At 47.0% G+C, this 15,332-nt stretch overlaps 1 protein-coding gene across 1 annotated transcript in view; it reads left to right on the plus strand.

The window, feature by feature from the left end:
• The window catches only part of LOC142923265 (Na(+)/citrate cotransporter-like), a 49,442-nt gene extending 35,898 nt beyond the window's left edge, over nt 1–13,544 (plus strand). Inside the window, exon 4 of the mRNA XM_076064299.1 lies at nt 13,415–13,544. Within this exon, the coding sequence (XP_075920414.1) occupies nt 13,415–13,537 (123 nt within the window). The 3' untranslated portion in view covers nt 13,538–13,544. The remainder of the gene's footprint in view (nt 1–13,414) is intronic.
• Nucleotides 13,545–15,332: the final 1,788 nt, after the last annotated feature.

Raw genomic sequence — 15,332 nt, forward strand, 5'->3', positions numbered from 1 at the left:
TGTCAGTGTCATCATCATCATCACTGTCAGTGTCATCATCATCGTCACTGTCAGTGTCATCATCACTGTCACTGTCAGTGTCATCACCATCGTCACTGTCAGTGTCATCATCATCGTCACTTTCAGTGTCATCATCATCGTTACTGTCAGTGTCATCATCATTGTCAGTGTCATCATCATCGTCACTGTCAGTGTCATCATCACTGTCACTGTCAGTGTCATCACCATCGTCACTGTCAGTGTCATCATCATCGTCACTGTCAGTGTCATCATCATCGTCACTGTCAGTGTCATCATCATCATCACTGTCAGTGTCATCATCGTCACTGTCAGTGTCATCATCATCGTCACTGTCAGTGTCATCATCATCGTCACTGTCAGTGTCATCATCACTGTCAGTGTCATCATCATCGTCACTGTCAGTGTAATCATCACTGTCAGTGTCATCATCATCGTCACTGTCAGTGTCATCATCACTGTCACTGTCAGTGTCATCATCATCGTCACTGTCAGTGTCATCATCATCGTCACTGTCAGTGTCATCATCATCGTCACCATCGTCTTCTCCTACGGGCACCTCCACGTTGTGGACATGGTGGGAGGTTCATCATCATCACTGTCAGTGTCATCATCATCATCATCACTGTCAGTGTCATCATCATCATCATCATCACTGTCAGTGTCATCATCATCGTCACTGTCAGTGTCATCATCATCATCATCACTGTCAGTGTCATCATCATCGTCACTGTCAGTGTCATCATCATCGTCACTGTCATCATCATCACCATCGTCACTGTCAGTGTCATCATCACTGTCACTGTCAGTGTCATCACCATCGTCACTGTCAGTGTCATCATCATCGTCACTGTCAGTGTCATCATCATCGTCACTGTCAGTGTCATCATCATCATCACTGTCAGTGTCATCATCGTCACTGTCAGTGTCATCATCATCGTCACTGTCAGTGTCATCATCATCGTCACTGTCAGTGTCATCATCACTGTCAGTGGCATCATCATCGTCACTGTCAGTGTCATCATCACTGTCAGTGTCATCATCATCGTCACTGTCAGTGTCATCATCACTGTCACTGTCAGTGTCATCATCATCGTCACTGTCAGTGTCATCATCATCGTCACTGTCAGTGTCATCATCATCGTCACTGTCAGTGTCATCATCATCGTCACTGTCAGTGTCATCATCATCGTCACTGTCAGTGTCATCATCATCGTCACTGTCAGTGTCATCATCATCGTCACTGTCAGTGTCATCATCATCGTCACTTTCAGTGTCATCATCATCGTCACTGTCAGTGTCATAATCATCATCGTCACTGTCAGTGTCATCGTCACTGTCAGTGTCATCATCATCGTCATCACTGTCAGTGTCATCATCGTCATCGTCACTGTCAGTGTCATCATCATCGTCACTGTCAGTGTCATCATCATCATCATCGTCACTGTCAGTGTCATCATCGTCATCGTCACTGTCAGTGTCATCATCATCATCATCACTGTCAGTGTCATCATCATCATCGTCACTGTCAGTGTCATCATCATCATCGTCACTGTCAGTGTCATCATCATCATCATCACTGTCAGTGTCATCATCATCGTCACTGTCAGTGTCATCATCGTCATCGTCACTGTCAGTGTCATCATCATCATCACTGTCAGTGTCATCATCATCGTCACTGTCAGTGTCATCATCATCGTCACTGTCAGTGTCCTCATCATCGTCACTGTCAGTGTCATCATCATCGTCACTGTCAGTGTCATCACCACTGTCAGTGTCAGTGTCATCATCATCGTCACTGTCAGTGTCATCATCATCATCGTCATTGTCAGTGTCATCATCATCGTCACTGTCAGTGTCATCATCATCGTCACTGTCAGTGTCATCATCATCGTCACTGTCAGTGTCATCATCATCATCACTGTCAGTGTCATCATCATCGTCACTGTCAGTGTCATCATCATCGTCACTGTCAGTGTCATCATCATCGTCACTGTCAGTGTCATCATCATCGTCACTGTCAGTGTCATCATCATCGTCACTGTCAGTGTCATCATCATCGTCACTGTCAGTGTCATCATCATCGTCACTGTCAGTGTCATCATCATCGTCACTGTCAGTGTCATCATCATCGTCACTGTCAGTGTCATCATCATCGTCACTGTCAGTGTCATCATCATCATCACTGTCAGTGTCATCATCATCGTCACTGTCAGTGTCATCATCATCGTCACCATCGTCTTCTCCTACGGGCACCTCCACGTTGTGGACATGGTGGGAGGTTCATCATCATCACTGTCAGTGTCATCATCATCATCATCACTGTCAGTGTCATCATCATCATCATCACTGTCAGTGTCATCATCATCGTCACTGTCAGTGTCATCATCATCATCATCACTGTCAGTGTCATCATCATCATCGTCACTGTCAGTGTCATCATCATCATCATCACTGTCAGTGTCATCATCATCGTCACTGTCAGTGTCATCATCATCATCATCACTGTCAGTGTCATCACCATCGTCTTCTCCTACGGGCACCTCCACGTTGTGGACATGGTGGGAGGTTCATCATCACTGTCAGTGTCACTGTCAGTGTCATCACCATCGTCACTGTCAGTGTCATCATCACTGTCAGTGTCACTGTCAGTGTCATCACCATCGTCACTGTCAGTGTCATCATCATCGTCACTGTCAGTGTCATCATCATCATCACTGTCAGTGTCATCATCATCGTCACTGTCAGTGTCATCATCACTGTCACTGTCAGTGTCATCACCATCGTCACTGTCAGTGTCATCATCATCGTCACTGTCAGTGTCATCATCATCGTCACTGTCAGTGTCATCATCATTGTCAGTGTCATCATCATCGTCACTGTCAGTGTCATCATCACTGTCACTGTCAGTGTCATCACCATCGTCACTGTCAGTGTCATCATCATCGTCACTGTCAGTGTCATCATCATCGTCACTGTCAGTGTCATCATCATCATCACTGTCAGTGTCATCATCGTCACTGTCAGTGTCATCATCATCGTCACTGTCAGTGTCATCATCATCGTCACTGTCAGTGTCATCATCACTGTCAGTGTCATCATCATCGTCACTGTCAGTGTAATCATCACTGTCAGTGTCATCATCATCGTCACTGTCAGTGTCATCATCACTGTCACTGTCAGTGTCATCATCATCGTCACTGTCAGTGTCATCATCATCGTCACTGTCAGTGTCATCATCATCGTCACCATCGTCTTCTCCTACGGGCACCTCCACGTTGTGGACATGGTGGGAGGTTCATCATCATCACTGTCAGTGTCATCATCATCATCATCACTGTCAGTGTCATCATCATCATCATCATCACTGTCAGTGTCATCATCATCGTCACTGTCAGTGTCATCATCATCATCATCACTGTCAGTGTCATCATCATCGTCACTGTCAGTGTCATCATCATCGTCACTGTCATCATCATCACCATCGTCACTGTCAGTGTCATCATCACTGTCACTGTCAGTGTCATCACCATCGTCACTGTCAGTGTCATCATCATCGTCACTGTCAGTGTCATCATCATCGTCACTGTCAGTGTCATCATCATCATCACTGTCAGTGTCATCATCGTCACTGTCAGTGTCATCATCATCGTCACTGTCAGTGTCATCATCATCGTCACTGTCAGTGTCATCATCACTGTCAGTGGCATCATCATCGTCACTGTCAGTGTCATCATCACTGTCAGTGTCATCATCATCGTCACTGTCAGTGTCATCATCATCATCGTCACTGTCAGTGTCATCATCATCATCACTGTCAGTGTCATCATCATCATCATCACTGTCAGTGTCATCATCATCGTCATTGTCACTGTCAGTGTCATCACCATCGTCACTGTCAGTGTCATCATCATCATCGTCACTGTCAGTGTCATCATCATCGTCATTGTCACTGTCAGTGTCATCATCATCGTCACTGTCAGTGTCATCATCATCGTCACTGTCAGTGTCATCATCATTGTCAGTGTCATCATCATCGTCACTGTCAGTGTCATCATCACTGTCACTGTCAGTGTCATCACCATCGTCACTGTCAGTGTCATCATCATCGTCACTGTCAGTGTCATCATCATCGTCACTGTCAGTGTCATCATCATCATCACTGTCAGTGTCATCATCGTCACTGTCAGTGTCATCATCATCGTCACTGTCAGTGTCATCATCATCGTCACTGTCAGTGTCATCATCACTGTCAGTGTCATCATCATCGTCACTGTCAGTGTCATCATCACTGTCAGTGTCATCATCATCGTCACTGTCAGTGTCATCATCACTGTCACTGTCAGTGTCGTCACCATCGTCACTGTCAGTATCATCATCATCGTCACTGTCAGTGTCATCATCATCGTCACTGTCAGTGTCATCATCATCATCATCACTGTCAGTGTCATCATCGTCACTGTCAGTGTCATCATCATCGTCACTGTCAGTGTCATCATCATCGTCACTGTCAGTGTCATCATCATCATCACTGTCAGTGTCATCATCATCGTCACTGTCAGTGTCATCATCATCGTCACCATCGTCTTCTCCTACGGGCACCTCCACGTTGTGGACATGGTGGGAGGTTCATCATCATCACTGTCAGTGTCATCATCATCATCATCACTGTCAGTGTCATCATCATCATCATCATCACTGTCAGTGTCATCATCATCGTCACTGTCAGTGTCATCATCATCATCACTGTCAGTGTCATCATCATCATCGTCACTGTCAGTGTCATCATCATCATCATCACTGTCAGTGTCATCATCATCGTCATTGTCACTGTCAGTGTCATCACCATCGTCACTGTCAGTGTCATCATCATCATCGTCACTGTCAGTGTCATCATCATCGTCATTGTCACTGTCAGTGTCATCATCATCGTCACTGTCAGTGTCATCATCATCGTCACTGTCAGTGTCATCATCATTGTCAGTGTCATCATCATCGTCACTGTCAGTGTCATCATCACTGTCACTGTCAGTGTCATCACCATCGTCACTGTCAGTGTCATCATCATCGTCACTGTCAGTGTCATCATCATCGTCACTGTCAGTGTCATCATCATCATCACTGTCAGTGTCATCATCGTCACTGTCAGTGTCATCATCATCGTCACTGTCAGTGTCATCATCATCGTCACTGTCAGTGTCATCATCACTGTCAGTGTCATCATCATCGTCACTGTCAGTGTCATCATCACTGTCAGTGTCATCATCATCGTCACTGTCAGTGTCATCATCACTGTCACTGTCAGTGTCATCACCATCGTCACTGTCAGTGTCATCATCATCGTCACTGTCAGTGTCATCATCATCGTCACTGTCAGTGTCATCATCATCATCATCACTGTCAGTGTCATCATCGTCACTGTCAGTGTCATCATCATCGTCACTGTCAGTGTCATCATCATCATCACTGTCAGTGTCATCATCATCGTCACTGTCAGTGTCATCATCATCGTCACTGTCAGTGTCATCATCATCATCATCATCACTGTCAGTGTCATCATCATCATCGTCACTGTCAGTGTCATCATCATCATCATCACTGTCAGTGTCATCATCATCGTCACTGTCAGTGTCATCATCATCATCATCATCACTGTCAGTGTCATCACCATCGTCTTCTCCTACGGGCACCTCCACGTTGTGGACATGGTGGGAGGTTCATCATCACTGTCAGTGTCACTGTCAGTGTCATCACCATCGTCACTGTCAGTGTCATCATCACTGTCAGTGTCACTGTCAGTGTCATCACCATCGTCACTGTCAGTGTCATCATCATCGTCACTGTCAGTGTCATCATCATCATCACTGTCAGTGTCATCATCATCGTCACTGTCAGTGTCATCATCATCGTCACTGTCAGTGTCATCATCATCGTCACTGTCAGTGTCATCATCATCGTCACTGTCAGTGTCATCACCACTGTCAGTGTCAGTGTCATCATCATCGTCACTGTCAGTGTCATCATCATCATCATCGTCACTGTCAGTGTCATCATCATCGTCACTGTCAGTGTCATCATCATCATCACTGTCAGTGTCATCATCATCGTCACTGTCAGTGCCATCATCATCATCACTGTCAGTGTCATCATCATCATCACTGTCAGTGTCATCATCATCGTCACTGTCAGTGTCATCATCATCGTCACTGTCAGTGTCATCATCATCGTCACTGTCAGTGTCATCATCATCATCACTGTCAGTGTCATCATCATCGTCACTGTCAGTGTCATCATCATCGTCACTGTCAGTGTCATCATCATCGTCACTGTCAGTGTCATCATCATCATCACTGTCAGTGTCATCATCATCGTCACTGTCAGTGTCATCATCATCGTCACTGTCAGTGTCATCATCATCGTCACTGTCAGTGTCATCATCATCGTCACTGTCAGTGTCATCATCATCGTCACTGTCAGTGTCATCATCATCGTCATCACCATCGTCTTCTCCTACGGGCACCTCCACGTTGTGGACATGGTGGGAGGTTCATCATCATCACTGTCAGTGTCATCATCATCATCATCACTGTCAGTGTCATCATCATCATCATCACTGTCAGTGTCATCATCATCGTCACTGTCAGTGTCATCATCATCATCATCACTGTCAGTGTCATCATCATCATCGTCACTGTCAGTGTCATCATCATCATCATCATCACTGTCAGTGTCATCATCATCGTCACTGTCAGTGTCATCATCATCATCATCATCACTGTCAGTGTCATCACCATCGTCTTCTCCTACGGGCACCTCCACGTTGTGGACATGGTGGGAGGTTCATCATCACTGTCAGTGTCACTGTCAGTGTCATCACCATCGTCACTGTCAGTGTCATCATCACTGTCAGTGTCACTGTCAGTGTCATCACCATCGTCACTGTCAGTGTCATCATCATCGTCACTGTCAGTGTCATCATCATCATCACTGTCAGTGTCATCATCATCGTCACTGTCAGTGTCATCATCATCGTCACTGTCAGTGTCATCATCATCGTCACTGTCAGTGTCATCATCATCGTCACTGTCAGTGTCATCATCATCGTCACTGTCAGTGTCATCACCACTGTCAGTGTCAGTGTCATCATCATCGTCACTGTCAGTGTCATCATCATCATCGTCATTGTCAGTGTCATCATCATCGTCACTGTCAGTGTCATCATCATCGTCACTGTCAGTGTCATCATCATCGTCACTGTCAGTGTCATCATCATCATCATCACTGTCAGTGTCATCATCATCGTCACTGTCAGTGTCATCATCATCGTCACTGTCAGTGTCATCATCATCGTCACTGTCAGTGTCATCATCATCGTCACTGTCAGTGTCATCATCATCGTCACTGTCAGTGTCATCATCATCGTCACTGTCAGTGTCATCATCATCGTCACTGTCAGTGTCATCATCATCGTCACTGTCAGTGTCATCATCATCGTCACTGTCAGTGTCATCATCACTGTCAGTGTCATCATCATCGTCACTGTCAGTGTCATCATCATCGTCACTGTCAGTGTCATCATCATCATCACTGTCAGTGTCATCATCATCGTCACTGTCAGTGTCATCATCATCGTCACTTTCAGTGTCATCATCATCGTCACTGTCAGTGTCATCACCATCGTCATCGTCTTCTCCTACGGGCACCTTCACGTCGTGGACATGGTGGTGGTCATCATCACTGTCAGTGTCATCATCATCATCATCATCGTCATCATCATCATCATTGTCATCGTCATCATCATCATCATCGTAATCACTGTCAGTGTCATCATCATCGTCATCATCACTGTCAGTGTCATCATCATCGTCATCATCATCATCGTCATCATCGTCATCATCATCGTCATCATCATCGTCATCATCATCGTCATCATCATCGTCATCATCATTGTCATCGTCATCATCGTCATCATCATCGTCATCGTCATCATCGTCATCATCATCACCATCGTCATCATCGTCATCTTAATCACTGTCAGTGTCATCATCATCGTCATCATCATCATCATCGTCATCATCATCGTCATCGTCATCATCGTCATCATCATCACCATCGTCATCATCGTCATCGTAATCACTGTCAGTGTCATCATCATCGTCATCATCATCATCATCATCGTCATCATCATCGTCATCATCATCGTCATCATCATCATCATCGTCATCATCGTCATCATCATCACCATCGTCATCATCGTCATCGTAATCACTGTCAGTGTCATCATCATCGTCATCATCATCATCATCGTCATCATCATCGTCATCATCATTGTCATCGTCATCATCATCGTCATCATCGTCGTCATCGTCATCATCGTCATCATCATCGTCATCGTCATCATCGTCATCGTCGTCATCATCGTCATCATCATCACCATCGTCATCGTCATCATCATCATCATCTTCGTAATCACTGTCAGTGTCATCATCATCGTCATCATCACTGTCAGTGTCATCATCATCATCATCATCGTCATCATCATCATCATCATTGTCATCGTCATCATCATCATCATCGTCGTCATCGTCATCATCACCATCGTCATCATCATCGTCATCATCATCGTCATCATCATTGTCATCGTCATCATCATCATCGTCATCGTCGTCATCATCGTCATCATCATCACCATCGTCATCGTCATCATCATCATCGTAATCACTGTCAGTGTCATCGTCATCATCACTGTCAGTGTCATCATCATCGTCATCATCATCATCATCATCGTCATCATCATCGTCATCATCATCGTCATCATCATTGTCATCGTCATCATCGTCATCATCATCGTCATCGTCATCATCGTCATCATCATCACCATCGTCATCATCGTCATCTTAATCACAGTCAGTGTCATCATCATCGTCATCATCATCGTCATCATCATCGTCATCGTCATCATCGTCATCATCATCACCATCGTCATCATCGTCATCGTAATCACTGTCAGTGTCATCATCATCGTCATCATCATCATCATCGTCATCATCATCGTCATCATCATCGTCATCATCGTCATCATCATCACCATCGTCATCATCGTCATCGTAATCACTGTCAGTGTCATCATCATCGTCATCATCATCATCATCGTCATCATCATCGTCATCGTCATCATCGTCATCATCATCACCATCGTCATCATCGTCATCGTAATCACTGTCAGTGTCATCATCATCGTCATCATCATCGTCATCATCATCGTCATCATCATCATCATCGTCATCATCGTCATCATCATCACCATCGTCATCATCGTCATCGTAATCACTGTCAGTGTCATCATCATCGTCATCATCATCATCATCGTCATCATCATCGTCATCATCATTGTCATCGTCATCATCATCGTCATCATCGTCATCATCGTCGTCATCGTCATCATCGTCATCATCATCGTCATCGTCATCATCGTCATCGTCGTCATCATCGTCATCATCATCACCATCGTCATCGTCATCATCATCATCATCTTCGTAATCACTGTCAGTGTCATCATCATCGTCATCATCACTGTCAGTGTCATCATCATCGTCATCATCATCATCATCGTCATCATCATCGTCATCATCATTGTCATCGTCATCATCATCGTCATCATTGTCGTCATCGTCGTCGTCGTCATCGTCATCGTCATCATCATCGTCATCGTCATCATTGTCATCATCATCACCATCGTCATCATCGTCATCGTAATCACTGTCAGTGTCATCATCATCGTCATCATCATCATCATCGTCATCATCATCGTCATCATCATTGTCATCGCCATCATCATCGTCATCATCGTCATCATCATCACCATCGTCATCATCGTCATCGTAATCACTGTCAGTGTCATCATCATCGTCATCATCATCATCATCGTCATCATCATCGTCATCATCATTGTCATCGTCATCATCATCGTCATCATCGTCGTCATCGTCATCATCATCACCATCGTCATCATCGTCATCGTAATCACTGTCAGTGTCATCATCATCGTCATCATCATCATCATCGTCATCATCATCGTCATCATCATTGTCATCGTCATCATCATCGTCATCATCGTCGTCATCGTCATCATCGTCATCATCGTCGTCATCGTCATCATCGTCATCATCATCGTCATCGTCATCATCGTCATCATCATTGTCATCGTCATCATCATCATCGTCATCGTCGTCATCATCGTCATCATCATCACCATCGTCATCGTCATCATCATCATCATCGTAATCACTGTCAGTGTCATCATCATCGTCATCATCACTGTCAGTGTCATCATCATCGTCATCATCATCATCATCATCGTCATCGTCGTCATCGTCATCATCACTGTCAGTGTCATCATCATCGTCATCATCACTGTAAGTGTCATCATCACTGTAGTGTCATCATCATCGGCATCGTCATCATCGTCATCATCATCTTCATCATCATCATCATCGTTGTCATTGTCATCGTCATCATCATGGTCATCATCATCGTCATCATCATCATCGTCATCATCATCGTCATCATCATCACTGTCAGTGTCATCATTATCATCATCCTCATCGTCATCATCATCGTCATCGTCGTCATCGTCATCATCACTGTCAGTGTCATCATCGTCATCGTCATCATCATCGTCATCATCATTGTCATCGTTATCATCATCGTCATCGTCATCATCGTCATCATCATCGTCATCATCATTGTCATCGTCATCATCGTCATCGTCATCGTCGTCATCATCGTCATCATCATCACCATCGTCATCGTCATCATCATCATCATCATCGTAATCACTGTCAGTGTCATCATCATCGTCATCATCACTGTCAGTGTCATCATCATCGTCATCATCATCATCATCGTCATCATCTTCATCGTAATCACTGTCAGTGTCATCATCATCGTCATCATCACTGTCAGTGTCATCATCATCGTCATCATCATCATCATCGTCATCATCGTCATCGTCGTCATCGTCATCATCACTGTCAGTGTCATCATCATCGTCATCATTACTGTAAGTGTCATCATCACTGTAGTGTCATCATCATCGTCATCGTCATCATCGTCATCATCATCTTCATCATCATCATCATCGTCATCGTCGTCATTTTCATCGTCATCATCATGGTCATCATCATCGTCATCATCATCATCGTCATCATCATCGTCATCATCATCACTGTCAGTGTCAACATCATCATCGTCATCGTCGTCATCGTCATCATCACTGTCAGTGTCATCACCATCATCATCATCGTCATCATCACTGTAAGTGTCATCATCACTGTAGTGTCATCATCATCATCATCGTCATCATCGTCATCGTCGTCATTGTCATCGCCATCATCATGGTCATCATCATCGTCATCATCATCATCGTCATCATCATCGTCATCATCATCGTCATCACTGTCAGTGTCATCATCATCATCATCGTCATCATCATCGTCGTCATCGTCGTCATCGTCATCATCATCGTCATCATCGTCATCATCGTCATCATCATTGTCATCATCATCATCATCATCGTCATCATCGTCATCATCGTCGTCATCATCATCATCGTCATCATTATCGTCATCATCATCATCGTCGTCATCCTCATGATCATCATCGTCATCGTCATCATCATCGACGTCGTCATCATCATCAATGTCATCATCTTTGTCTGTGTGTACATCATAGGTAGTGCTACTCGCTACAACTAACAGCACTTGCCCCTACAGCCGTGCTGGAGGCTACCTGGGGGAGCTTTGTCTGTGTCTGTGTGACTGCACTTGCCCCTACAGCCCTGCTAGAGGCTACCTGGGGGACCTTTGTCTGTGTCTGTGTGACTGCACTTGCCCCTACAGCCCTGATAGAGGCTACCTGGGGGACCTTTGTCTGTGTCTGTGTGACTGCACTTGCCCCTAGAGCCCTGCTTGAGGCTACCTGGGGGACCTTTGTGTCTGTGTGTGACTGCACTTGCCCCTACAGCCCTGCTAGAGGCTACCTGGGGTAACTTTGTCTGTGTCTGTGTGACTGCACTTGCCCCTACAGCCCTGCTAGAGGCTACCTGGGAGACCTTTGTCTGTGTCTGTGTGACTGCACTTGCCCCTACAGCCCTGCTAGAGGCTACCTGGGGTAACTTTGTGTCTGTGTGTGACAGCACTTGCCGCTACAGCCCTGCTGGAGGCTACCTGGGGGACCTTTGTCTGTGTGTGACTGCACTTGCCCCTACAGCCCTGATGGAGGCTACCTGGGGGACCTTTGTCTGTGTCTGTGTGACTGCACTTGCCCCTACAGCCCTGATGGAGGCTACCTGGGGGACCTTTGTCTGTGTGTGACTGCACTTGCCCCTACAGCCCTGCTAGAGGCTACCTGGGGTAACTTTGTGTCTGTGTGTGACTGCACTTGCCCCTACAGCCTTGTTAGAGGCTACCTGGGGGACCTTTGTCTGTGTCTGTGTGTGACTGCACTTGCCCCTACAGCCCTGCTGGAGGCTACCTGGGGGACCTTTGTCTGTGTCTGTGTGACTGCACTTGCCCCTACAGCCCTGCTAGAGGCTACCTGGGGGACCTTTGTCTGTGTGACTGCACTTGCCCCTACAGCCCTGCTAGAGGCTACCTGGGGGAACTTTGTCTGTGTCTGTGTGTGACTGCACTTGCCCCTACAGCCCTGCTAGAGGCTACCTGGGGGAACTTTGTCTGTCTGTGTGTGACTGCACTTGCCCCTACAGCCCTGCTAGAGGCTACCTGGGGGACCTTTGTCTGTGTCTGTGTGACTGCACTTGCCCCTACAGCCCGGCTAGAGGCTACCTGGGGGACCTTTGCCCGTGTCTGTGTGTGACTGCACTTGCCCCTACAGCCCTGCTAGAGGCTACCTGGGGGAACTTTGTCTGTGTCTGTGTGTGACTGCACTTGCCCCTACAGCCCTGCTAGAGGCTACCTGGGGGACCTTTGTCTGTGTCTGTGTGTGACTGCACTTGCCCCTACAGCCCTGCTAGAGGCTACCTGGGTGACCTTTGCCAGTGTCTGTGTGTGACTGCACTTGCCCCTACAGCCCTGCTGGAGGCTACCTGGGGGACATTTGTCTGTGTCTGTGTGTGACTGCACTTGCCCCTACAGCCCTGCTAGAGGCTACCTGGGGGACCTTTGCCTGTGTCTGTGTGTCACTGCACTTGCCGCTACAGCCCTGCTCGAGGCTACCTGGGGGACATTTGTCTGTGTCTGTGTGACTGCACTTGCCGCTACAGCCCTGCTAGAGGCTACCTGGGGGACCTTTGTCCGTGTCTGTGTGTGACTGCACTTGCCCCTACAGCCCTGCTAGAGGCTACCTGGGGGACCTTTGTCTGTGTCTGTGTGCGTAGATCAAGAGCGGCTTGGGAGTGAATCTGATTGGCGTAGCGACCGTGACGTTGGCCATCAACACGTGGGGCAGAGCAATGTTCAGCCTGGACACCTTCCCTAGCTGGGCTAACCACACTGGCTGATGGACCTCCATCACCACCATCACCATAACCACCATCACCACCATCACCATCACTACCATCACCACCATCATCATCACTACCATCATCATCACCACCATCACCACCATTATCATCACCACCATCATCCTCACCACCATCATCATCACCATCATCATCACCACCATCACCACCATCATCATCACCATCATCATCACCACCATCACCACCATCATCATCACCACCATCATCATCATCACCACCATCACCATCACCACCATCACCACCATCACCATCACCACCACCATCACCACCACCACCATCACCACCATCACCACCATCACCACCATCACCATCATCACCACCATCACCAGCAACACCATCACCACCATCACTACCATCATCACCACCACCATCACCATCACCACCATCACCACCATCAACACCATCAACACCACCATCACCACCATCACCACCATCATCACCATCACCACCACCACCATCATCACCACCATCACCACCATCATCACCAATACCACCACCACCATCACCACCATCACCATCACCACCATCATCATCATAATCACCACCATCACCACCACCATCATCACCATCATCACCATCACCACCATCACCACCACCATCATCATCACCACCACCATCACCATCATCATCACCACCACCATCATCATCATCACCACCACCACCACCATCACCACCATCATCACCATCACCACCATCACCACCACCTCCACCATCATCATCACCATCACCACCATCACCACCACCACCACCATCATCACCACCACCATCACCACCACCACCACCATCATCACCATCACCACCACCATCATCATCACCATCACCACCACCATCACCACCACGACCACCATCACCATCATCATCACATTCACCACCATCATCATCATCACCACCATCACCACCATCATCACAATCACCACCATCACCACCATCATCACAATCACCACCATCACCACCATCACCATCACCACCACGACCATCATCATCACCATTACCGCCACCATCACCACCATCACCACCATCATCACCACCACCACCATCATCACCACCATCACCACCATCATCATCACCATCATCACCACCATCACCACCATCATGACCATCACCACCAGCGTCACCACCACCGTCACCACCACCATCATCACCAACATCACCACCATCATCACCATCATCATCACCACCACCATCACCACCATCATCATCACCACCACCACCATCACCACCACTATCACCATCACCACCACTATCACCATCACCAACACCATCATCACCATCACCTCGACCACCACACCGGCTGATGGCCTTCTCCTCTGAGTCTCTGTGAGTCTCTCTGTGAGTCTCTCTCTGTGAGTCTCTCTGTGAGTCTCTCTTCTGAGTCTCTCTGTGAGTCTCTCTCTGTGAGTCTCTCTGTGAGTCTCTCTCTGAGTCTCTCAGTGAGTCTGTCTGAGTCTCTCTGTGAGTCTCTCTCTGTGAGTCTCTCTGTGAGTCTCTCTCTGAGTCTCTCTGTGAGTCTCTCTCTGTGAGTCTCTCTGTGAGTCTCTCTCTGAGACTCTCAGTGAGTCTCTCTGAGTCTCTCTGTGAGTCTCTCTCTGTGAGTCTCTCTGTGAGTCTCTCTCTGAGTCTCTCTGTGAGTCTGTCTGAGTCTCTCTCTCTGAGTCTCTCTCTGTGAGTCTCTCTGTGTGAGTCTCTCTGTGAGTCTCTCTCTGAGTCTCTCTCTGTGAGTCTGTGAGCCTCTCTCTGTGAGTCTCTCTGAGTCTCTCTGAGTCTCTCTGTGAGT

The sequence above is a fragment of the Petromyzon marinus genome, unplaced genomic scaffold (genome assembly GCF_048934315.1).
Source record: "Petromyzon marinus isolate PM22_M1 ecotype Great Lakes invasive population unplaced genomic scaffold, UKy_Petmar_22M1.pri1.0 PM_Scaffold_376, whole genome shotgun sequence".
NCBI classification, from domain to species: domain Eukaryota; kingdom Metazoa; phylum Chordata; class Hyperoartia; order Petromyzontiformes; family Petromyzontidae; genus Petromyzon; species Petromyzon marinus.